We start from the raw sequence: 26,684 nt of genomic DNA, 5'->3' as shown, positions 1-26,684 counted from the left end.
AAAACGTAAATGACTACGTGGATCAATTAATGAAGTTTGCTGCTTAAACACGTAACCATCGCTTCCCTTGTTAAAAGACTGGAGGCCAAAACCAGGGAAACAAGAAGAGTATCAGGAATAAACTAAGACTGAACAGGAAGGAGGCCCGTGGAGTAAATGGAAACGACATCAACCTTAGAGTCAGAAGTTCCGAGTTCTTGTCTCCATTCTCAAGAAGTCACCTAAGACCCTAACCCCAATTTTTTTTAATCTACCAGAGAGATTAGACCAGACAACAGTGTGACTTCTAAAACCCTGTTTTTAAAACAAATTCCATTGGGGGACACTGAAATACCTTTTTAATATTTAAGCGCATTCCAATTTTTCAGACTAGTGCAAATTTCTGTTTTGAAGCACTGACCGGCCACAATATTAAAAACCCATCCCCATTTGCTACTATGATCACGACAATTACCCGGTGTGTTACCAGCACGAGACCGTTCCCACCCCTTTCATTTACAGCAGCACCTTCCAAAACACAGTAGGAAGGAAGATCTTCTACTGAGGCAGACAACACAGAAGGATCTTCCAGCTCCTCAAGAACCACATGGAGACCTAACTGTATTCAACATGCTAACTAACTCTCTCTGGGTCCTTCCAAACAACCACCCTTTGGTCCAGCCCAGTAGATTCCTGCAGCGCCTCGGCATCAAATGGAAACAGCAGTACAAAAACAACATTCTGAAAACTCATAGATCCAGAGAGGAGCACTTGCTGTGCTTGGAACCATTGTTCCTTGGCACTCTGGGAGTCAGGTAATAAAGCCTTTGTGCTAGTTCTTGTTAAAATGCTACAAGGGCAGCAAGGGGAGCAGAGGTCTCCAGGGCCGAACGAGAGCAGACAGAGGATGTGGAGGCAGAGCCCATGGGTACCCACGAGAAAAGCACCCAAGGACTAAGAAGTAGAGGAAGAGAGCACATGACCAACCAGTATGCATCTTTACACGGATGGTTTCCCATGCACATGACCTGCACACGGAAACACAACTGGAACATCAACGTCCAAGGTACCAGCAGCACACGGACATCTGCAGCGTGGCCACACAACTCTACGTCCCTGCAATTTTTTTTTTTTAATTTTTTAATGTTTATTTTTGAGAGTGAGACAGAGTGAGAGCAGGGGAGGGGCAGAGAGAGACGGAGACACAGAATCGGAAGCAGCTCCAGGCTCTGAGCCATCAGCACCGAGCCCGACGCCGGGCTCGAATCCGTGAACTGTGAGACCATGACCTGAACCGAAGCCAGATGCTCAACCGACTGAGCCCCCCAGGGGCCCCCGTCCCTGCAGTTATTATTTGGAACTATGCTGCCTCAGGTTACACGGAACTGGGATCAACCAGTTTTCATCACAATTATCCACAATCAATAGCATCCCTACTTGAAATTACAAACAGTGAAATTCTCATAAAAATAACTTTGCCCCTTGATTCCTAGCAGGCTCTCCACCTCGTCCCCTCCCTGACTACTCACAGTCCAGAAAACTGGAGGACAGCAGACAAGTCAAAAAGGAGCGGCGGAAAGGCCAGCACTCACTAGGCAACATGCCACAGTTCTGTGACCCGGCCCGGCCCGCCTCGCCCAGCCCCCCAGGGAGGTCCTCCCTGCTTCACCACCTCAACTCTGGCGGGGCTACCGTCCTTACAAGTACTGAACACCTCCAAACCCTGCCTGGAATGGGCTGCCCTGGTTACCTAACTCCCACTCACCTGCGTCCCAAGTGCCGGCTACCCGACGAAACGCAACCTTCCGAATTGGTCCAGCGAGACTTGGACGTGTCTTTACCTGAGCTTTCTCCTTCCATTTGAAGCAGCTATTGTTTTGGCCATTTCAGCCCTAAAGACCAACAGCAGTGGCATGTATTGATGTTCCATTACTGTTTATTTAGTATTTTTAAAACCCTCCACTTCGCCCCATCAGCCACTTATACTCCAGGAAATTCCTGCAAGGTTCTTAAGTATTCTACACTTCACTACTTTTGTTCTTTTGCTCCATCTACTGAAACTGTCCAAATTAGCCTGGCGAACACGTCCTCATCCTTTAAGCCCCAACTCAAACATAACCTCTCAAGGAAGCCTTTCCTGGTGTTTCTAGGCAGAGCCAAGCACTCCCCGCAGACCTCTGTCCCTTGCTCTTTCTTACCCCTCGTGCGTCCCTCTTCACGTCTGTCTCTCCTGCTTGGAGCACATGATGGCAAAGCCCTGGCAAGGCCCCTGCACCAGCTGGTCACTGGCTCCGCACAGAGAGGACACTCTCAAGAGTGTGCCCTACAGGACCTGAATCAAGACCTGGTTATGCTTCCCTCCTATGTACACTTCCAACACCTCCTCTTACTCAGACTTAGACAAATCAAAGAGCAAAACCTTTCAGAAAGTAAACGCCTTTCAGAACCACATGAGCAGGAAGAAGGAAGGAGAAAACAGGTTAACTTCCCTCCCCGCAAAGAAATCACAGGACAGGCAAAGGAAACCAGAAGACTGGCTATCCCCCCCTATTCCACCGTATGGATCAGGAGAGCTAAAGAATCCTGAGATTCCACAACTGGATCTTAAAATCACCACGGAACCATCTTAAAATAAAAATAAAGCAAAAAAACAAAAAAGTCCCTGAGATAGGAATTTGTCACTGAAAAAGATCTTGGGCCAATGCTGTCAACTACACCACCAAGAAATGACAACGTATATTGTGTTTCTATTTCATTACAGGTTGACGATACACACTGCCTCGAAATAAACCTATGACCCCCTCTTCCATGACGAAAATTCAAGAAAACACCACTACAAAATGGAGAGTAAGGTGTGGGGGTGGCAAAGCCTCTCACCATCTCCTCCACTGTCCCAATCTCACTCCCAAATCTGTCCTGGATTTACAAGAGTTCCCTGTAAAATACCCTAGAATCCGTATCTGAGAAAGAGTGTTTTTTATTTTAATATTATAACTAAGATGTCTTTTAGACATTCAAATTACAAAGTGATTTGGACGTAAAAAATCTAAGACAATGATCATTCACTAAACGGGACTTCAAGGACTCTAGCACCAGAGGAATAAACTAACAATGTTAATTTTATATTCCTCGCTGACAGGAAGAGAGACAGTAATCACTACGTGGCATTTTTAAATTTCAAACGAAAGGCAAAAAATATATCATCAAACAAAAAGCATCAATATATTACATACATAAAGTATGTAATATACCCTTTAAAATAAGAGTATTTGAATCTTAATTTAAATTTTTTACAAAACTGAGAGAACCTGCATTTTACATTGTTACAAGCATAATTCATGCCAGACCATAAAACAAACTCTTTCTATCTATATCTTTTTAACCAAAACAACCAGTCAAACCAAATGCTTATGTTATCTGGCTGGATACATCTGTAGATATGATGGGTGTAATTAATTGTTCAGCTAAAAATGCAATTCCATGGTGCTTTTAATGATTTAGGTATACACAGCTTTAGTTCTCAGAACAGACTAAAAATAGTGATTTTAATTTATTCCTGCTGCCTACAATTACCCACAACCATGTATTTTTAAATATTTCCAGCCTATAAAAATTACTAATTTTTGCCACTTGTGTTTATCTGCATTTAGACTTTGATTTGGATAAATTAAGCTCTCAAGTGTTCCTTGCTTTATGAAACTCTGCATGTTGTAGACTTCAACACAAATAAATGACTTGTACCATTAGAGGTTTAAATAATGTAATGTATTTCATGCTCAGCCTGAAGCTGGATTCCAATGAAGTTGCTAATGCACGTAATGATTAAGTGTAACTCAAATACTAACTGTGTTGTTGAAAACATGACAGGCAATAATTTGGTCTATTATATTCTGCCATTTAATTGCCTAGTACAGACATTCTCTGACACATTATGAAGCAATGATTTACAATTATTCAAGCTGCAAAGGTCAGAAAGTGACATTATAATCATCTACATAGAGATCCCTTCTAATGCACAAAAACTAGGTAATGCCACACACACACACACACAGAGTTTTACTGCATTAGTAACTTTCTATTTAAGGTTTCTTAAACCAAATAAGAATAAACAGCTCATAAGCACATCAATACACAATAGAAAATGTCTAGAATCTTTTCGTGAACCCGGATGTAACAGACTTAAGAAAATGCCCTTATTCTCTCCTGATTAGGTAAATTCTACTCTACTACTTAACTCGACACACAAGATTCAAGACCAGACACAGGGAAGTCCTTCAGAAAATAACCTAATCCCCAGACTACGCGTACTGGGGTCTCTGAATCACGGCATGCAGCAGTCAGCGAGCACTTATGAGGTTGGTGGAAATCACACTGGTCTGCTACTCTTTTTTTTTTCTTTTTTTTCCTAAGTAACTGATCATAAAAAACAACCACAGTAACCAAAGCTGATCAATCTTCACCCCTCTCATCCTAATGAAAAGGTAAGAATATTCTCACCTGTCCTGGCACTTAATTCTATTATGCAATGTTCAATTTGTAACCACTCAAGTGCAATAGACTACCAACACATACACAACAAAGGGGAAGAATGATAAAGTTACTGAAAACAATGCTTTAATGTGAGAAAGTGAAACAGAGAAAGAGACACAAAAACAGACTGAATTCCAGAATGCTGGAGGAAACTACCATGCAAGCAAGTTTTCAAAAGAACATAAACCTGAGCAAAAGCAGAAAACAAAATTGGCTAGGGGCTGGAAGGAGGTAGGTAAATTACAGTTATTACATTCTGGGGAAAACAACCTAGAGAGAAAAAAATAAGTACAAATTAAAGTCAATAACAAACCAACAGATAATGCACAAAGCAGAAAAATTTTTTAAATAAAAATTAAAAAAATAAAGGGACAGTTAAAAGTAAGGAAACCGTGGTCTACTCTTACCAGTACATAATTTGACTCCATCGCCAAAAATACTTTTAATCTCAAGTTTACCATCTGTACAATGGGGATAATAAACATGAGATGAACAATATCATGACACTATGAGATCAACAAATGAAGTGAATGTTAACAAACAACACCACCGCATAAATACCATTTCTTATGGACAGGATCACATACCCTATTACATGTGTGGATACACACAGAGACAGAGAGACATAAATTTAAACAGATTTAATGAAACATGGGGTCTATAAGCCACCCAGATTTCAAGTTGTGTTTTTAGTAGTCGAAGGTAGGAATCACTGATTTAGGGAAATATGTGTTTCACTTATTTCTAAACACATGTTCCCAACAAACATGATTAACTCCTGCAGAGAGATGCTCTATTATTTCTTCTCTCCCCACTAACCCTTGTCAGCTCCACAGCACATGCTCATGTGAACTACCCAGCAAGTGCTGAATAAAAATACAACCTATACCCTATAAAACCCCACTTGAGATCACATTCACATGTCAGAAAAACGTTAAGAAACTGTATTGTTCAAAAACTCCTCCTCTTAAAAGTGAAAGTAAAATAAAAGGCTTCTAAATAAAGTGATCAACAACAGGTTCTTAAAACAAGAAGCGCAAAGCAATACATTTTCGAAATTTTTACCATGTTGGGGGCACATATATAAACCATGGGTAAACAAAACTTAAATCCTGAACTCTGAACCCTAGCTACCTGATAGGAATTAGACGTCTAACACATTCAGCTATTTTTGTCAAACTGACTTACATCCGTAATATACCTTAACTAAGATTTGCTGATGAAATGGAGACAATTATCTTAAAACCGAGCTTAACGAGTCAAAGAAAATCACTGTAGGTGCAAACAACTGGAATAAAAGTTTTAAAAGGCAGTCTTTGTTAAGGGGGTAGCTAACGCACAACTCTTCAGCCAAGCCTTAGTAAAAGTACGCAAGATACCTATCTGATGAGAGTCTACAATCTTCTAGAAAGGCAGACATGAAAAACCAATTACAAAGAATCTAATGTGCTCAATTCAACAAAACGCGCAGTTTACTATTTCCATCAATTTCGCTATAAAATGTGAGGGTTTTTTTTTTTTTTTTTCAAGAAAAGCAAGAGTTACTAGGACAAAATACAACATTGTGAGTATTAATTTCATTTTTAAAATGTCTGCTCCATTGTTTTTATTTATTAGTCAGAACTATTCGAAAAGCAGTTTATTTTCTTGCAATTCAGGTAACGAAAAGGTTATTCATAAAATTCTAAAAGCCAGAGATGAAGATCCTAAGTACTGCAGAAAAGAAAACACAGTGCAGGGCCTTCTGTTTGTGACAAAATTATAGAGTTAATGTTCCTGAAAGATCACTTCACCTTTTAAAGCATGATTTTTTTAAAAGGTAAAATTTATAGCAATTAAAGCTAATGAAGAAATGCAGCATGGGCTGCTTATGTTCAGGAACTAATAGGTCCACTGAGCATTTCCAGGATTATTTAGCCATCAATGATAATGAATTGACATTGTCACCAGTGTTAATGTACCAATGCTACTGCCACTAACCTGACGGCCAATTCTTGCTTTTTATCATGATTCTCACTTTAGTTTTTAACCTACCTACTGCCCTATCCATTTGAAATACAGGAAATACAGAACGCCCTACAATACTTTTTCTTTCCCCTGAGAGGGTTCTAACTCGTTAGACCTAACTCATCAAAACTGCTCGTTTCAACTCCACAGACAAACACTTCTTGGGTTTACTACAATTCTTCAGAACTTTCAGCGTCACCGTGACAATATGTACCCTAGAAAAGTTATTGTTCTATAAATTTTAAATCAAATTTCACTTACAAAAAATTAAGACAACTATTATTTCAAAGCGAAATAAAGTTCAATGACTACCATCATTCTCAAAGACACAGTTTTGGAATCTAGATTGCCGCTCCCGTGCATACATTCAGACCTCTGTGGCATCAGCACACAACTCAGTGTATCTCTATGTATTTATAACTCTTCATCCTGGGAATCGAGCAAATAGACCACGAGTGTCACATGTCAGTGGTGTGCGGTAACAAGCAATGAGCCAAGTGGGTTTAAAAAGGACAATCAAAGCCAACCAATCCTGTACTGCTTTTGATGCTACTTAGGTCAGAAACTAGTCTCCAAAAAAGTTTCTTCTTCTCTTTCTCAAGACTTAGTAACCCTAATAAAAATTAAAAAAAAAAAAAAATGGAGGAATTAGATTTCTAATAACAGAGCACACAAAAACTGCCCAATTATTTTGAAGATCTGGGGAAGAAACTGCTTAGTGCCATCTAATCGCAAATTCTCATTGGAGTCAGGGCCTTCCTCTTTCCTACAACTCATACGGTAAAAACAATAAATGAGGTATCTTTTAAAATTCCAAGACCTAGAGCAATTAAAATGAACCATTTGGCACTCAACCCTTGCAGCTAAAGCCAGTGGCAACAAAACTCATTCCCCACTGATCTTCAGGGGGCTTGAGGGCAAAGGTTCATCTTCATTTACTTTAGCTGCAAGTTACTGAGCCATCAATTCTGCCAATGAATAAATCACAGACCGTGGTTAATAAAACTGCTTGCAAAGTTATTTGTAAAACTATCTTAAGGGTCAAAAAATGCAACGGCATCCTGGCATGACATGACTGCCCAACAAAAGACAGAGGCTGTTTTTGACTTAAAAGATATTTGCCCACTAAATCTTCCACTAAAAAGGGAAACCTAATGTAACATGTGCACAGTGCATAATTTAATTGAGCCTGTAGTATTTAGGGAATCGGCCATAAGAATTGCACGTTTCTCAGGTTTCACAGAAAGTGTTTTCACAGGATACACATATTAGTTAATTTCTCTAGCATAATAGCATTAAAATATATTTTTAATCAGAGAGAGGGTATTAAAATCCAGCTCTGAATGTCCTATGATATACCATAGATGTCATGGCATTTTAAAACCTTTTAAACAATTCTGCTAAATTAATCAGTTGTGCATTAAGGCATCTCAGTGCTTCCTATTAAACGCAACACATCTGAGTGACAGCTTAACACCGGCAACGATTCTTTAGAGGAAGAGTCATTAACTAAAAATGGCAAACAAGTTTTGGAATAAAGTTACACAAAAACATACATTATACACTGTTTATTTAAGCTTCATCTCTGCAACAATCAGTGACCAGTTGTCTGAAACTAAATCTTTTTCTGCCTTTCTCTTTATGGGATATGTCCAGGATAGCTAGCCATTAATGTGATTAAAAATTAAAGCAGTATGGCAAAAGAGAAAAAAAAAACTACATATACGTTCCTAAAGCTGTATTATGTATTTTTTTTATGTCTTTAAATGGAATTTACAGTTCTCTCTGGCAATGTGAATGAACATCCTATAATTTAGTCAATTTACAGATTACAGGTTCAAATTGACCTTGTAGCCCATAAAATTGCTCATCTGCAGTAGAGGATTAGAAGTGGGAGAAGAATGTCATAACTGTATTTAAGGAATTTACCATAACAATGGAAAGGAGGGTACGCATGCATAATTTTAGCCACTCTTACTCATATCACTTCTGAATTCTGAAACAATGGCTATCCCGCACATGCTTCCTGGCTCACCACGGCAGAGATGGTTTCAGGTTACTCACCCACAGACATGACACTTGTATTCCCTCATCCCAAGGTGCCTTTTGACATGGTTTCTGGCATCGCCAAGCTGAGCCGTTGCGAAGTGGCATATCTTGCACTTGAATGGTTTTGATCCTAAGTAAATTTAACATAAAATATGATTTGAATTTGAATAACACAGTACTGATAGTTTAAGGAGAGGCCTAGATCTTAAATCACACTTTTCATCCGATTAGAAATTTCTGGCCCCAAAATGGAGTACTTGCTTTCCTTTCTAACTGGAACAGACCCGCATTCCATAATTATTCCACCAAGAAGACTTTAATGTTTCAGTGAGTGTTCCTAACTTTCAATAATAACACTCTTAAGATTTAAAGTCCAACGTGATGCCTCTGAGCAGTGCTAAGTGTATCAGATGGGCTAAGTAATTTTAAATATTTTTCTACCAATTCGCAAAAATATCTTTTGGAGTCGCTCAGCATTTAAAATGGAACATTATAAAACACAAATGCATACACAGTAGCTGATATTATTTTAAGTATATTTATCATCAAATACATTTCTCAGTGGCCATCTCCCTCCTACTTCTGCAGCTTTCAATTTATTCACATTAAGAATGGCATTTCAGATTTTTTTCGGACATTTATCCCAAGTGGTTCACTATATTACTATTTTGGTAGCACACAATGTAAGAATACACAATGGATAAGTTATCTGCTTTTATGATCATTTTATAGTCAAAAATCTGTGATGATTCTGCAAACCAGGAAGTACTGACATTTTATTTATTATTGATCTCAAGAACAAATATTTCATCATTAAAAAGCATAGTACCAACAATTTTTTTTAATTGCATAAAGAAATAAGGTTAACCTATACTCAAAAATGAGAAAGCAAACTAATTTCAGAGTCAACAAACCCGGTGTTGGTATCAGACAGACTGTAACTGGAACAAGGTTAACTAACAGATAATCGGTACCCACGTGAGCAAGAGCAACACTCCTTTCAGTGTAACAGGTATATACCATTTTTTTCAATTTTCTAACCGCTAAGTCCTCAAACAAATAAATGAAAATCATAAAAATCACAGCCTAGAATCAGAACAATATGCTTCCAGATCTTTCGTAGCATGTTTAGTACCTATTTGGTGAAGTATCTCTTCTAATATAGTTAGACAGAATATGAAATATGGGAACTTCAATAAATATACAAAAAGAGCTCAAATAAAAAAATTGCAATAAATCACATCTGATCAATGAACCTTTGTGCAGTGCCCTTGAAAAATATAATCCTCCAAGAATACTTTGTTGAAATTGAAGTACTCAGTAAAAAATTTTAGAGTCTTAAATTTCAATTTAACTCCCAAAAGCTGACAAAAAAAGTGAAGCATTTAATTTTAATCTTCCAACAGAAATAAAAAAGTCAACAGTACTAAGCGCGGGCAGACAAGGTTGAATACTTCACAGCTCAATGACAATGAAGCCAGATCTCTTAATACTTCCACTTGTGCTGTTAGAAGTAGATGTAAAATATATTTAGCACCTGAATGGTTATATCTAGTCAGCTTTATCTGTTTAAATGTCAACAGCAGGTTGAGACCACAGCTCACAGTGATCACACCCTATCAATCACATTAGAAACTACAGTTTATTTAAATGATTCTGATAAAACCAAGCCTAACACTACCTGGAAACATTTCATCTGAAGCAGAATTCTATAAAGGGACACATAAAAGACGGGAGTGAGAAGAACCAATTTACCTGTACTTTAAACTGAAATGCATTCAAGATAATAAGGTACTCAGGAAATTATTAATTAACAATAACATCAGGACTCCAACCGAAGAAAATAAAGCTCTCTCAGTATCTGCATTACAATTTGGGTGAAAGGCTAATTTACAGTATCCTGTGGATTTAAGTTTCCTGGCGTGCCCCCTGCACTGACCCTGTGATGAGTCCCTCCTGAGTCAGCGTGCCTGCCACAGGGGCTGGGCACAGACCCTCCAAGTTCCCTTAGGAGGCTCCTCAGTGAAAACCTCTAGTTCCTCCAGGTCTCGGCGCGCACTGCTAGGGTGCTGACAGCACATAAATGAGCTACTCTGACTGCTTTCATGCAGAAATCACTGAGGTCCTGACTATCTTTCACATCTTCTATTCACAGCAGGCTGTGTTAACATCTCCTTTCTAAGCCATAAAAATTCCAGGGAACTGGAGATCATACTTTTCTGCATAAGGGAAAAAAAAGTCCTTTTTTCCAATAATGTTTCCAGTTTTAAGCTTGGTATGCACATCCCAAGATGAAGCCAGGCATACTGTTAATAAGGCAAAATTCATAAAATTATGTATTTCTCCCTTTGTCTTTTTCACAAGTGTATTGTGATTATTATAAACTGTCAATATTACTTTAAATAGTTCCATCCCTGGAAACAGCATTATCCTCACTGGGTTTTTTTCCTTTTAATTTGGCCTCTGAGGGTTTGCCTGTTTAATTTTTTTTAATGTGTATTTTTTTAAAATATGAAATTTATTGTCAAATTGGTTTCCATACAACACCCAGTGCTCATCCCAACAGGTGGCCTCCTCCATACCCATCACGCACCCCCCCTCCCTCCCACCCCCCATCAACCCTCACTTTGTTCTCAGTTTTTAAGACTCTCTTATGTTTTGGCTCCCTCCCTCTCTAACCTTTCTTTTTTTTTTCCTTCCCTTCCCCCATGGTCTTCTAGTAAGTTTCTCAGGATCCACATAAGAGTGGATGTGTATTTATTCTTGAGAGAGAGACAGAGACAGACAGACATAATGTGAGCAGGGGAGGAGCAGAGAGAGAAGGAGACCCAGAATCTGAAACAGGCTCCAGGCTCTGAGCCGTCAGCACAGAGCCCGACGCGGGGCTCGAACCCACAAACCGGAGACCACGACCTGAGCGGAAGTCGGATGCTCAACCGCCTGAGCCACCCAGGCATCCCTCTGAGGTTTTGAAAGGGAAAAACAAAAGGGACTCTAGCTTTCTGGCCCCTTACAATTTTACCAAAAGAATCCCAAAGGCTTTTAAAACTAAAACTCTCCACCCAGACCTACACGGGCACTCCTCGGCATCAGTCACTGCTAACTGCCGGGCATACGCGGATGTGACGACAGCATGTAAAAAGCGATACTAAAACTTGATACTAAAACTAAAGAATGAAGTACGATGTATAGAACCCATCATCCAATGCTTCGCCACGACGGCCTCCATTCTACAACCCTCCCTACACACTGAACACTCCCTTCCGCCCTTCATTCCCTCATTCGGTCAATAACACGGGGGGCCAGGTCCTGAAGGGGCCCGCACTGACCAGCGCAGAGACTGGCACTGACCAGTGCGGAGCCCCTGCTCGGGCTATGCTCAGAGTCAACAGACCACCTCACCTCACCACCTCTTCTCAAGCTGATTCAGCGTCTAAACCGGCAGACAGGAACTAAGTGCAACACTAGTGACCAGCTCTAGCCTGAGAATTTTTCAGCGAGCCCACACAACCCTCTACCTCCCTGCACGTGAACGTTTCCCAACAGCACAAGTGACCAGTGCACTCAGAGCACCAAATGAAGGGCTTCGGACAGTCTTCTAACCGAATGAGAAGTAACTTTTTTTCTCATTACTTTGTTATGAGAAAGTAAAGCTCTAGCCAACGGAATAATGCAGGAGAGAAAATGCACCACTGTTTCCGGGCTCCTAATGTACTGGGAAAGGCAACACTGCCCTTCCTGGTCACGCCGATGACTTCACACGAGCAAAGGCACAGGAAAACTCTGGGGTGCTTTCTTCCTACAATTCTGGATAACCAAAACTCATTTATTTCTTAGAGTGCTGCTTTCATCGTGCTAAGGATGGGAAGGAAAGGCTACATGAAGTACAGAGTAAATCACAAAATATGAAAACAGGGATTGGAAGAGTAAGTCTTTTTCCAGTTAACCATTAATAACAGCCCCTGCATTACTACTTCGCGGACATAAGCAAAGTATCAGAAAAGCAATTCATTTTCAGATGCCCCAAGAAAAAGACCTTGGATTAAAGCTGGGAGAGCAACATCCCCCGAAAAGTGGCTTGCAGAGCTGTAAGCGTGGGACTGGCATTGTGTCCGCAGGAAGAGGGCTCCTCCGTGGTGCCTGGGAACACGATAAAAATGTACTTGCTGATGAGCCCAACACAAGATGTTAAAAAGTACGCTAACTTTTACTAAATGTTAGAATCAATGATGTAACTTATATAAGTAGGGTTACTTTGTCACATATTGATGGTTACCTCACTTTCACATCCACATTAACTTGATTTTAAATGCAATTAATACATATAGTCAAGGAAGACTAATGGACTACATTCCGCACTTAACCTAGTGGACGTTTTCAAATGGCACAAGTGACCAGTGCAAACCTATTTTGCATTGTAAACGACTAAATAAATCTTAATGGATTAAGAATGATCAGCTATCAACACACAAGGGAAATTAAGTGCTGAAATGCCTACATTGATTATTTTAAATTATTAGCCTTACTCTGTTCTTGAATTTGTATGCTTTTAGTGAGCTTTAACACATTTACAAGACTTATTGACTATAATTACAAGAGAATTCAAGTAATGGACACATCAATTATAAGCAACATGTCTTGACCAGACAGTTGCATAAAGAATTCTAAAAAGAGGTCCATTAGCATCTTTTTCTGAGTTTTATTCCGTTTTATCTGCCTTAAGAGGGCATGTTGAGGAAGTACACACCTTCTACACACGTGAACAAGCCTGATTTCTAAAAGCCCTATCATTTCACAAAGCCAGCTGCAAGCACAGTGCTGACAGAGGTATTAATAATGCCAACAAATAGTATTTGGATTTACTCCCGACAACAGCTCCCCTCTAGGAACAGTCAGCACCAGGAGCACAATGTTTGTATTTACCTAGATTAATCTGACGCAGGTTGCCCTGGTACTTCCTTCAATGAAAAACTTTTATCTGCCTTTAATCTCCCTAAACTAGCAACGTTTCACACTCTTTTGTCTTCCTCCTTGTAACCATGCACTAAGTTTCAAAAACTGCACGAATTTAAAGTATAGCTTTAATAATAAGCCATTATTTAAAAGTACAGTAAAATAAACCTTACAGTTTTAATGAAAATATGTTCATTGAAATGTGAATTTATTATTCAAATCCACTCATAAATTCAACCATGAAGACAGAACTTGTCTAAGCAGAGCACAATGATTTAGAAAAGCTGTCTATTTAAAATAAAGAATGTATGGCAGGTTTATAGAAACAGTGCAGTGAATTTTTACATAAATTTAGAACAGTGGCTTATGCATTTTTCCACACACACACACACACACACACACACAAAGTTTAAAAAAAAAATTTCCACCCAAAATTAAACATTAAAATGGAACACTACATTTGACAGAGCAGGGACTGAATCAGGTGCTGCCTGCGTGAAAACCAAATCCCCACGACATAGCAACTTTGGAAAGTGTTCACTAACTGTGACCCTTGGAAGGAGAATCTTGTTGCCTGGGAGTTACACTTTTTGAAATAAACCATCTGGCAATGAGTAACTTTAAATCCCTAAAATTCCAAGAAAATTTGTATTATTTCATTCCTCAAAAGCCATTTAATGTGTCCTCTGAAACACACAGTGCCACTTGGTAAGCACCTTGGAAAAACCAAACGAGGACTCAGAAACAACTGAAAAGCTGTTCGGAGAAGGGAATTTAACAAAGGCATCAGAGGGGCAAGGCTTCTTGATGGAACGAAAAGAAAGCTGTCAAATCACCTGCCTTGGAATCACTAAGGCTTAATTAACTTTGGAAATGGTAGGCGTCAACGATGACTTATGGCAGATGCCCAGAGGGCCGCGCAGCGGGGTGACGGGAGCCAGGTGGAAGGTCGACAGGCAAACGCCCCGAGGACTCCACGTTCGGATGGGACCAAATGTGCCAACTGGATCATGCGTTCGCACTTTCTAGGTAAACACAGGTTTGCTCGCACGTACGTACCTGTGTGAGTGCGAATGTGCGCCAGGAATGCCATCGAATTGCTACTTCGACACATCTTCCCACAATACTTGCAGACGTTCCCCTGGTTTTCTTCTCTCTCGCGGTTGATCTGCTCAGTGTCTTCCACTATGTACTTATTCACCTCCCGAAGCAGCTCTTCGTGCTGCCCTTTAATATGGAGAAATAAATTCTGCTCTGAGTCAAAGGGCTCCGTGCACTTGACACATTTGAAGGTGGCCCCTCCCTCCGGAAGCTCCTCCACACTGGCCTGCTCGTTCCTCAGATGACCAGCACTAGCCAAGTGCTGGTGGAGGTTGCTCTCGGTATAGAAGGACTTTCCACACAGTAAACAATGAAAGTGCTTCTCTTTCGTAGGGTGCTTCATGGCTATGTGCACATTCAGTCCGCTCAAACCATCTGCTAAGAAGCCACAATCATCGCAACGAATTCGTGTGGATTCACCAAAAGAACTACCTTCACATTTCTTCTTTTTCACACCTTGGGCACAGTCTTTTAAGGGCAACTCACCGATCCTCACGCCTGTGGTTATGAGACCCTCTTCAGACTGGTCCAACAACTCACCATCTTCAGGGCTCTTTATTCTTATTATGGAAGAATCAAACCGGCCAAAACTGTACACGGCCTGTCCTTTGTCATCAATGCTGATTATAGTTTCATACACATCGTTACTTTCAACTGTGCTATCAGAAGCCAGACCATCTTCTTCCAAGATAATTTTAGTTTCATGCTGGGAATTCATCAGAATCTCCTTGTTCTCTAGAACGGGGTCTTCTTGGGTACCATCTTTCAAGTCCTCTGAACTCTGCACACTTCCAACGTCGTTCCGACCACGGCTCTCCAGGTCTGGCTCCTGTCCCGTCCTTGTCATCACAACAGGGATGGTGCTTTCGGCCAGATGCCCTCCCCCTAAACCTCCAGGACATCCACGTTTGCTCAGGGTTTCACTTGCATTCTCGCCCACACGTCCCACATCACTCTCGCCACGCGTGCCTGGACCACCAATGTCATTCAGCATGCTGTGGCTTCTCTCTACTGGCTCATAATCCAAAGCTGAGCTTCCTGCATTTTCACTCTGAAATCTGCTCGGGGAGGCACAATCAGAGGAAACAGTAAGGGACACATCCTCGGGTTTCAGAGCTTTTCCCTTGGCAAGGGGCTGTTGGAAAGTTTCACAGAAGGAATGCTCTTCACTGAGATTAGATTCATCTCCAGTCTCAATTTCTACTGAGTCGGGAGCACGGAGTACTTTAGCCACACCTAGATGAGTATTCTCATCCAAAACAGAACAATCAGCGGTACTTCTAGATTTCAGAATTTCTTCAGATGGTTGGTCTGAAATCACTTGATATTCCTCAGAATTTTGCTGATGCTGCTCGTTGGATATGATGATACTCCTGGGCACGTCTGCAGAACCTGCTTCCATGTCCGAAGAGTTCAGGTAAGACTGCCTTTTCACCTTGTGTTTCTCTGTGGCTGCATGCCTCGTCATCTCTCGACGGGTCACAGCGTAGTAATCGCACGCCATGCAATAAAAAGCAAATTCCTTTGTATGTTTCCGTTTTACGTGCAGCTCTAGAGAAGCAGAAGAGTGGGCACTAAACTCACAGTGTACACACTTATTATCGCTTACACCCGTAGCGTCCCCCTGCTGGACAGGGCCCTCCGGTTCCAGACACATCTGTTCCTTTTTATCAGGAAGACGGCTGTCAGCTTCCCCCTCTACAGAATGACACACACCTGCCACTTCGACTTCAGTTGGATTTCCACGCTCTGCTCCTGGCTTTTCTGAAACAGAGGCATCTGACTCAGCGGACTTGTTAGCGTGCTCCCCTGAAACCGCTGACATGGCACTCTTTCTACAGGCTTCAAGGTTACCCCCTTCAGGGCCGACAATGATGTCTGAACTTTGTTTGCCGCTGGCTTCTACTTCTACTCGTCCTTTATGCTTCTTAGTGGCACAGTGACGCTCCATGTCTCCCTTGGTTACGGTGTAATACTTACACACTTTGCACAAGTAACTGTACTGGTGACTGTGCTTTCGTCGAATGTGAACAGTCAAGTTTGTGATACTAGAGGCCAAGAGACCACAATGAGAACATGTCCGTGAGATGTTACCTTTCGGTCTCCCTCTCTTTGGGGTGGCGGTCAAAGTGACCTCCCCTTCTTTGGTCATTCCGCCGGACTGTGACAGTTCCTTGGTAGTCAGCACGCTCTTTTCGAGGCAGACATGCTCCTGTAACTGTGCACCTTCCACGTGGCCTTCTATCCTGCCATTTCCAGAAACACGAAACTCCTCCTTTTTATCGTTTGCACCTATACACACCCTTTCAATACATTCTTCAAAACTCAAGCCGATGTTATTTTTCTTGGCATTTTCAAGATGCTTGCTTCTCTTAATGTGCTTCTCCATGCCTTCTTTGCTCAACGAATAAAGATTACATGCTTTACACAGAAAGTGGTAGTCCTGACCATGCCGGAGCTTTATGTGTCTCGTGAGGACAGTGGAAGACCTTGTTTTATAAAAACACTTCTTACACTGAAACTGAGGCTTACTGGAATGCCTGACTTCATGTCCATGGCTCACCCTGGACTTAACGGGCTCTTCCTGAGCTGCTTTACCGGACTCACTCAGAGCATCTCTTGTATTTTCTGATTCTAAAGTACTTAAGGGTAAAGACTGTAACACCAAATCACTGTTACGCGGTTGAGAAGCCTCTGGCTGAACCAATAAACGAACGTGCTTCTCAGTTGTTCTGTGCTCCTCCAGGTCCTTCTCAGACAAGAAGAACAGACTACAAGGAGTACAGACAAAACACATATTGTGCTTTTCCTTCATGTGGTCTGTAAGACCTGGTTCGTTCTCGGAACTAAACGAACAGCGCTGACAACGGAGGACACTGGCGGTGTGCTGGTGCTGGTTGTCGTACAAATGCTTGTCCGAGTCCCTCCTCGACGGGCTGGAAAAGTCACGCTCCTGGCAGCGAAGCTTCACGTCTCCGGTGGGGCACCCCTCCCCACGGGTCTCCAGCTCCGTCCTTTCTGTAGCTACTTGAGCACAGTCCGTACAAGGACAAGTCTGCTGGGCGGCAGCTGGCCTCGCGGCGGGAGAGTCCAGGCAGCACGCGAGGTGGGAGCTTCTTCTGTCCTGCTTCGGGTCCCGTGTTTCTGGGGAAGTCACACACAGACTGTGGACACCGCCACTCGCTTCTGCGTGTCTGGACGCAGACTCTGCGTCACCTGTTCTCACTTGGGTTCTCAAGTGTTTCATAAACACCCTCTGCGCATCAGTAGTTGCTCGTTTACTAATTCCTAAAAGATTAAACCTTTTCTTGGCCTGGCCCTTTAAAGTAAAAGTGCCGCTTCGTCGACGGAAGCTACCGCCCAACGTGAGGACGTTTCGCTCAGGTCTTGGTCTCGAGCCTGCGCTGATACCGTGCGCTGCCTGTAGGCTACTTCTGGAAGATTCCACTTTATCTAAGAGACCCTCTGAGCTGACCAGAGCTAACTTTTTAGTTTTACTTTGGTTTTCAGGATTTCGAGCTATGCCGAGAGAAGTTACATTTTCTTCAACAATCCCTACTGTTTCTGACGAAGGATCCCTGGACGGCGTCATTTCGACAAGCAGCTCACTGCTACTTCCGCTTTGCTGAGAAAGGCCCCCTCTGAAATCTTTAAGTTTGCTTCCAACGTCTCGTAATCCTTTTGAATCACTAGCCTTTGCTACTGGCTTAGAAGCTCTCGGTTTCACGCGAACACTTTTTGTTCCCATGGAACAAGGTTTCTTGGGAAAGGGCTGTTTTGTTAAGATCTGTACAAATCCTCCACGAGCAGCAAGATTCTGACGCCGGAGGTGTGTTTTGCCAAGATAATGTGCATTCAACAGGTTTTCTTCCACGCACTGAAAGCCGCAGAGATCGCAAGAAAAGACCCGCTGCGGCCTGTGGGTCTGCCGGACGTGCGCGTGCAATGCCGCGCTGCTCTCTGCTTTGTGGCTGCAGTGGCAGCAGGCGTGTTCCCCAGGTGGCTGCAGGTGACACTCAGCATGCTTTTCCAAGTCAGTGCAGGAGGAAAACAGATGACCACATACGTCGCACTTGAAGACCGTATCTACGTTTCCAACAGTACAACCAACACTCATCTCTTTCAGGGGCAAAGGAGATTCTCTTCCCGGGTCAAGGGAAACCATTTCCCGAGCAGACTTTTCTTCGGTGTCTGTTTTCGGAGAAACAGCATCAGTGGTGCTCAAACTGGGAGGCGGGGAGAAGGCACTGGGGAGACTCGTGCCTCCATCGGGGCGTTCATTCAGGAGGGTCTCCTTCAATGCCTCACCCAATGGGACGTGCCCTTCGGGGACCGTGCTCTCAGAAGCTTCCAGCCCGCGAGCGCCCCGCTCTTCACGCTTTAGGTGCTCTGCCTCGGCCGATAACTTCATTCGTTTGGAAGCATGTTTATTCCCATCTTGCCCCACGGTGACGCTGCCGAGGTTTGAGGATTCTGAAAAACCTCTCTTGCTTGTGGAGTTTTCAGAGGAATTTGCTACTGCATCAACTACGGGCCCACAATCTACATCATGAGATGAGACATGTCTCGAGTCTCCTGCTTCTTTGTTTGCATTTTCATCCTCATCGTTCTCTGGCTTCTTCTCAGTATCCATCATTAAGAAGGTCCTGCGTCAGGGCGGCTCACTGGGCACTCGTAACCTGCGGAGAGAGCAAACGCGGCGTTACACCTCAGAGCGGAAAGAACACGCACACGTTAGTCAGGCCACCGGCAACATGAAGGGACACACTGAACGGAAAAGGTACCACAGCATCAAGATTTCCTTTCCGTTGAGATGAACTTGATCCCACGTGTGATCCTTACGAAGACTGTGAAGTCAGACTCGGGGACACGGTTGACGCAGGAAGCGATGCCGTGGCATCTCCGACTGAAAGTGTTCTCACCCAGCTTGCAAACACACTCCCGTGCTTAATTCTCTTGACCGGTATGTTTCGGTTTACTTGTTTGTAAACAGAGAAGCCCTCTTGTCAAATTTCTCTCCAGTGAACCCGCCCCCCCCCCACCCCCATCTGTGAAACACATTAGACCAAACTGCTGAGAGGCAAGCCAGGAAGTCGGGCCTTCCCCTCGGTAGCCTCCCAACAGAAGCCCAAGCCCCAGGGTAACAGGAACAGAATTTAAGAACAACTGCTTCCTCCTTCCCCCCTACAGCAAAGAGCCTAACCTTGACTCTCTAAACATATGCTAATTAACAACATGCACATTCTTCTCGCCGTCACTGTTCCAGCTCAAACCCGCTGCCAATGAAAAGCCACTCCTGTCCCCACTGTCCGTCACCAGTTTCCTCACCTAACAGGCCTGCTGTACCTTCTGAAGGTTAATGGCAAACGGAATGTCGGCAGGGGAGCAGGATTAATGAAGCAAACTTTGGGGGGAGAAAAGAATTTCACTGAATAAAATGCTTTAAAATCAATAATATTGATTTTATTTTTCATTATGCTATTTAATTCAATTAAAACATATCATTTTCCATTTACTTTACACCAGGATTGGAATTTTCAGCCAAATGCTATTTGATTTGATGTGACTAAAAAACCATCACATATTATGGCCTCAAAGCTAATGATAACTATTTTTAACTATTTTAACTACTTTTTTCATAACAATGACAAACCAAATGAAGGCTGTTGCTTTGACTCTGCTAAAAGTGGGGAATGAATAAATAAATACACACACCCACACACACACACATCAAAAGCATGAACAACAGAAGAAAAAGTAGCTAAATTGGGCTTTATCAAAATTAAAAACTTCAAATGACTATATGCTTTAAAAGCCACCCTCAAGAAAGGGAAAAGATAACCCATAAAATAGATAAAACATACTCCAAATCAACGGTCTGACACAGGACTTAATCCAGAATACAGAGAAAACTCTTAAACAACTCAATAACAGAAAAAAAACTCTAATGAGCAAAGGAAAATATACATTTCTCCATAGAAGATACACAAATGGCCAAGAAGCACAGGAAAACAGATTCTCCATCAACAGCCATTAGAGAAATGCAAATCAAAATCATAATCAGTCCCATTGGACACTCATCAGGATAGCTAGAAGCCCAGCATCAGATAATAACAAGTGTTGGTAAGGATGCAAAGAGAGGACACCCCCGCAATGTTAGCGGGGTGTAAAATGGGATGTCACTCTGGAAACAGTCTGGCAGACCCTCACAAGAGGAAACACGGAGTTACGGAGTTATGGAGTAGTTCCGATACAGCTCATCAATCCTGCTCCCAGGTGCATGCCCAAGAGAAATAAGCCATAGGTCATCGCAAAAACATGCATACAAAGGTCTATGGCAGTATTATTCGTAATAGCCAGGAGGTAGAAACAACCCAAGTGTTTATCAACAGATTAAGGAAAAATAAAACGAGGTACACCCACATCCACACAATGGAATATTCAGCCACCAGAAGGAATGAAGAACTGACATGCCCACAGTTCGCATGAACCTTGGAAATGCTAACTGTAAGAAGCCAGTTACAAAAGACCACATACCATAGGATTCCTTTGAAAGGAAATGTCCAGATTAGGCACATGTCAGGTACAGAAAGCACATGAGTGGTTCCTTAGGCCTGGGGGAGGGACACAGCGGGTGACTGCTGAAGGACCCGGGGTTTCTTTTTGAGGAGATGAACATGTTCTAAAATGTACTGTGGTGATGGTCGCACATGTCTGTGAATATACTTAAATCCATTAAATTACAGTGTAAATGCATAACATGTATGGTGTGTGAATATCTCAACAAAGCTGCTTAAAAATACACAATTTGTCACATATAATCTACGATACAAAAACATCTTGTATTTGTTATTGTATTACAGCACAGTAACATATAGTTTTATTACAACTATAAAGTATTTACCATGTCTCCAGTATGTGATCCAGAAAATATAAATTAAGAGGTTAATAGATGTTTAGGCAAGAAAAACATATCCCTAGTCAAATACGTTTAGGAAACTCTGGTTTGAACCAAAGTTTCTTTACCACAGGATTTCTCAGCACATATGCATTTCCCAAACCAGTTTCATTACAGAACTCATTGTTTATAAAGAATCAAGAGGGGCGCCTGGGTGGCGCAGTCGGTTAAGCGTCCGACTTCAGCCAGGTCACGATCTCGCGGTCCGTGAGTTCGAGCCCCGCGTCGGGCTCTGGGCTGATGGCTCAGAGCCTGGAGCCTGTTTCTGATTCTGTGTCTCCCTCTCTCTCTGCCCCTCGCCCGTTCATGCTCTGTCTCTCTCTGTCCTAAAAATAAATAAACATTGAAAAAAAAAAAAAAATTTAAAAAAAAAAAAAAAAAGAATCAAGAAACCAGTGGTTCCAAGGGACCTTTTAGGAAAGGGACAAGGGACCTGTAAATAAAGCATTGGCTTTGCCATTCAACATTCACAATTAAAGAATAAACAGAGGGGGGAAATGAATCATGCATCTGTTCCAAAAACTTCACTTAGTGCCCACTACATGCCAAGTATTGTTGGTTGTAGATACTGGAATTATAGCAGAGAATAACACAAATTCTCTGCCTTAATTGTAAAGGGTAAGATGTTTGTTTGTTTGTTTGTTTGTTTTCAATGGAAACATTGAACATCCCTCTTCTAGAACATCCTTTTCTAGTCAAGAAGAATCACAGGGACCGGATTTACTCTCATGCGTGAAACAACCGAGAAAGAAAAAACAGACAGAATCTCTGAAACAACAGCATAAGACTTTGGACATCAGCAACCAAGGGACAGCGATCCCTGAGAGATGAGATACAAACAAGGGGGGTCCGAATCCCAGCTTACTGCCTGGAGAAAGGACTCAGGCCACAGCACAGGCAGGGATCCCAGACAGGGCCCAGGAGTCTTCCCACAGAGTGGACAGGCAGCTAAAGTCTGCAGGGCAGAGTCAGAGAGAGCAGAGGCACCAGAAAGAGAAGCCCAGAGACCTTCAAGGGGTCCTTCAAGGGTGCTCTGATCAACACAGACAACATGCCATCTTTCCAGAAAATTGTCCCTTGCCCCTCCCACTCACTCCTTGGTAACTCCCCCTCCCTGAGGCAACCACTGTCCAGTATTCCATAATGCATCAGTCTGGCCTGTCCTGGATGTTCATATAAATGGAACCAGACAACAGGCCTTTGCGGGAAGGAGAGTCGGCCTTTTGCTCAACACAGTGTTTTTGCTGCATGTATTAACAATGCATCCACTTCCGCGCTGAGCAGTATCCTGTTGTATGGAGACACCACGATTCTGTTGATGGGACACCTGAGCTGTTTCCCCCTTCTGCGGCTATGGTGATAAAGCTGCTCTGAATATTCTTGTACAAGTCTTTTTATGAACATACATTTTCATTCCTCTTGTGGAAACACCTAGGCATAGCAAGGCTGGACCACGGGGACCAATGTGCATGCTAACTTTGTCTGAGAAACCATCTGACGGACCTTCAGAGTGGCTGCACTGTTTTGGACAGCCACCAATGTCAAGAGTTTTGACTGATCCACACATTCTCACCGATATTTGATGCTGTCAGTCTTTTAAATCTAAGTCATTCTAGTAGGTGTGTATGGTTTTAATCTGCATTTCCCTGACGACTAGTCATGGTGCTGAATACCTTGCAACGTGCTTTGTGAAATGTTCATTAGCCTTCTGCCCGTTTCTTACGTAGGTTGTCTATTTTCTACTGAGCTGAGGGGTTACTTATGTGTTCTGAAGATAAATCATCTGTCAGATATATGTCTCACAAATATTTTCTCCCCTTTCATTTTATTAATGTTTTTTGAGAAGCAAAAGTTTTAAATTTTGAAGACATGAATTTTTTTCCTGTTCTGGTTATTTTCTGTCTCCCCATGATAGAAAGTAAGGGCATGGTTTATTTTTTCCACCCTTATATCCCAAGAGCCTAGAACAATTCCAAGCACATATGAGGTACTAGAATAAACAAATACCTCATTGTGATATAAGAAATGTCTCGTTTCTAAGTATTTAGAGATAAAATGAAAAAAGTGTGAGAGACACTTTAAAATAGTCCAGGAGTGGGGCACAGGGAGGCCATGTCCGGATAATAATGAAGGCTAGATGACAGTGACGTGGAAATTCAATACACCACTCCATCAACTTTTGTATACGTCTGTATATGCATGTGTTTGAAAACGTCCGTTACATACTTTATGTTTAACGGGTTTTAATGGTTTGTCTAAAGTGGTATGAATTCCCTTCCTTTCAATGTTGAGTCCAACCGTCTCCTCCTCTTCCAACACCACTCTGGCGCACCACTGCCGCCTTCACTGTGGACACTAGAGGAGTTTCTTCTCCAGAAGCATATGCATTCAAGAAACACGAACTTGGGGAGGACTCACACACGTACATCTAATCAGAAGGAATGTTCTAATGATGGCACCTACACATTTTTGAAGACACAAGAGTGACACCTGCACTGATATGCAGAAGCACAGTATTGAGACCCTTTATTATCTTCTATATAAGGGCTCCAAAAACTCTAAAACAAAAGGAGAAAATATTTTTATACTTGCTATTCCCCAATTAAATAATGCAACATCTCATTGCACCGAGAAAGAACATCAAACACTCAACAAATACATACTGAGTGCCTACCACAGGACAGGAACTACCGAGCTCCAAACGCGATCTCTGCCCTCGCCAGGCTCGTGTTCTGTTAGGAGCCACGTGACACACACGCCCAGGGACTCTAACACGAGACCACGTATGAACACGGGCGACAGGAACTAAGACCGAGAGCTGTATAAATGAGCAAGGGAATCCTGTGCCAAGCAGAACATTTGGCCAGAAGAGCAGAAATATCACTTGAGCTAAACCTTGAGGAAACAAAAACTGCTGTTTTCTTTTTCTGACAGAGCAGGCAGGAAGGGTGAAACACTCAAGTGGAAGAGCGAGATTCGGCAAAGCCACTCCACACCCGAGACTGCAAGCGCGCACGACCGTCAGCAGCCCGGACAGCCACGCCGCTGGCTCTTGCCTACACAGCGGCAGGAAACAAAAGCAGAGGACCCACCAAGAGCACGTCACACAAGGCTCTGTACTGAGAGTTGGAATGTATTCAGTGGTGTCGATGGGAAGTCACTGGAACACAACACTCCTTCCGGATGATCACTTTTACAGAATGCAGGACGCATCACAGGTAGAGAAATTATATAGGCAGAGCGCATTCCAACAGCCCATAACCAGGATGACGTCAGGGCAAGATGATTTAATAAATATCTTCAAGTGATCTAGAGGGGATTAAACAGAAATGAGAAAGTTTATGCTAATATAAATGAAAAAGAAAAGCCTTCATCAGAAAGATTATTAGAACAAGTACCAAATCGCCAATGGAGATGGGGAAGAGAATTCAAACCTCACCCAACTGGAACAGTTTAAGAGCTCATTTTTCTGGAGGCAAATTTCACTCATTCACTCCACAAACATTCATTGAAAGCCAACCAGAAAGCATCTTTAATTCTCTCAGAAACAAAGCAAAGCAACAGAGTGGCTAGGGGACTCACTGCCAACCCTGAGGACAAGTAAGGCCTAACCTTGGTTTCCTCTGAAAGATCTGGTACTTGTCTGCAGAAAGAAAATGAGTCTCAGTTATCCTCCCAGAGTAAGGGTTCAAGATTCAGAAGTCCTGGTAGGTGTTTACACTAAAGGAATGGGATATATTATTTAACCAAATCTTCTTAAAGCATATGTATCCTTGGGGCACCTGGGTGGCTCAGTCGGTTAAGCATCCGACTTTGGCTCAGGTCATGATCTCACGGCTCGTGAGTTCGAGCCCGCGTCGGGCTCTGTGCTGACACAGCTCAGAGCCTGGAGCCTCTTGAGATTCTGTGTCTTTCTCTCTCTCTCTCTCTCTGCCCCTCCCCCGCTCACACTCTGTCTCTGAAAAATAAACATTAAAAAAAAAAAAAAAATATATATATATATATATATATATATATCCTATACAAATCCATCAATTACCATTCAACACATATCCTCACTGTCCCACAAAGATTTTCAAACAGGCAATTCCATTTACAGTATCTATTCATCCAGATTCTCAACTAGTTCCTTGACAGGAAGGAAGGAAGGAAGGAAGGAAGGAAGGAAGGAAGGAAGGAAGGAAGGAAGGGAGGGAGGGAGGGAGGGAGGGAGGGAGGGAGGGAGGGAGGGAGGAAGGAAAGAAGGATGGATGTTAGGAAGGAAGGAAAGCAAGCTGCATGTAACTTTATCATCTTCAATTTCACTCACCGAGAATCTGTCATGAAAGAATGTTCCTGCTCTAACCGAAAGACTCCCTGCTAAGGTTGAAAATTCTTTTAAAAGTTACAAGAGAGAAATCAAAACAGTCCTTTTTTTTTTTTTTAAATTCATATACTTTTAAGAACAAAATAAAACAAATCAACAGCAGCCTTCTGATGACACCTGGTGGCCAGTGCTCACAGGAAGTTTCTTTCACATTTTAAAGAAAGCACTTCAGGAACTACGGGAGAAACCGAAGTTATTGGACCATCTTTCTTGCTTCCTCTGCCCGCCTTGGGCTATACTCTTCACTCAACCCGATCTCTTCTGCATTTCTCTCTTCGTCCCTTTTCTTTTCTGATGAGGACGCGTTAAGCGAGCTTGAGCCAGGCTCGTGCATGCTCACACTCTTACACACGAGCTCATAGACACGTTCTCACCGCTAGGACTCTAGAAGCCAGCTCTCCCTGCCCCCACCCCACGGCATCTCACCCTTCACCCCTCCTGCACTCACCCCATTAGTGGTACGAACAGTGTAGAGCCAGCAGGTGTTGGCACCAGGCCAACAGGAAAGTCACAGCGGGGGACACGTGTGTGCAGCATGGCAGGTGCGCACACATGTGCACGTACAAAAACTCCCAACGGTCTTGTGACCTTTCCCTTTGGGGAGTTCAAAGAAGGATGAGCTGCAGAAGTCATTAAGATCCTACTGTAGGGACTGCCTCCTCCCAAAAGGACAGGGTAAGGCAGGTGAGACTTCCTACAAGCCTATTAGGAGCTGAGTGTGACAGAAATAAATGGAAGCCA

The 26,684-nt window shown here is 42.5% G+C and overlaps 1 protein-coding gene across 2 annotated transcripts in view; it reads right to left on the bottom strand.

Annotated features, from left to right (window-relative positions):
- ZNF407 (zinc finger protein 407) overlaps window positions 1-26,684 on the bottom strand; it is a 458,246-nt gene that overhangs the window by 410,554 nt on the left and 21,008 nt on the right. For both annotated transcript variants that reach the window (XM_025931398.2, XM_086683227.1), the window contains exons 2-3: window positions 14,578-19,298; window positions 8,581-8,695 (exon numbers count right to left, since the gene is read on the bottom strand). In XM_025931398.2, the coding sequence (XP_025787183.2) occupies window positions 8,581-8,695; window positions 14,578-19,255 (4,793 nt within the window). In that variant the 5' untranslated portion in view covers window positions 19,256-19,298. The remainder of the gene's footprint in view (window positions 1-8,580; window positions 8,696-14,577; window positions 19,299-26,684) is intronic.

Source organism: Puma concolor, chromosome D3 (genome assembly GCF_028749965.1).
Source record: "Puma concolor isolate L17-30 chromosome D3, mPumCon1.1.hap2, whole genome shotgun sequence".
In the NCBI taxonomy this organism is placed as follows: Eukaryota; Metazoa; Chordata; class Mammalia; order Carnivora; family Felidae; genus Puma; species Puma concolor.
The sequence above is the reverse complement of the archived record's forward strand: the minus strand, read 5'-3'. Positions and strand labels throughout refer to the sequence as shown.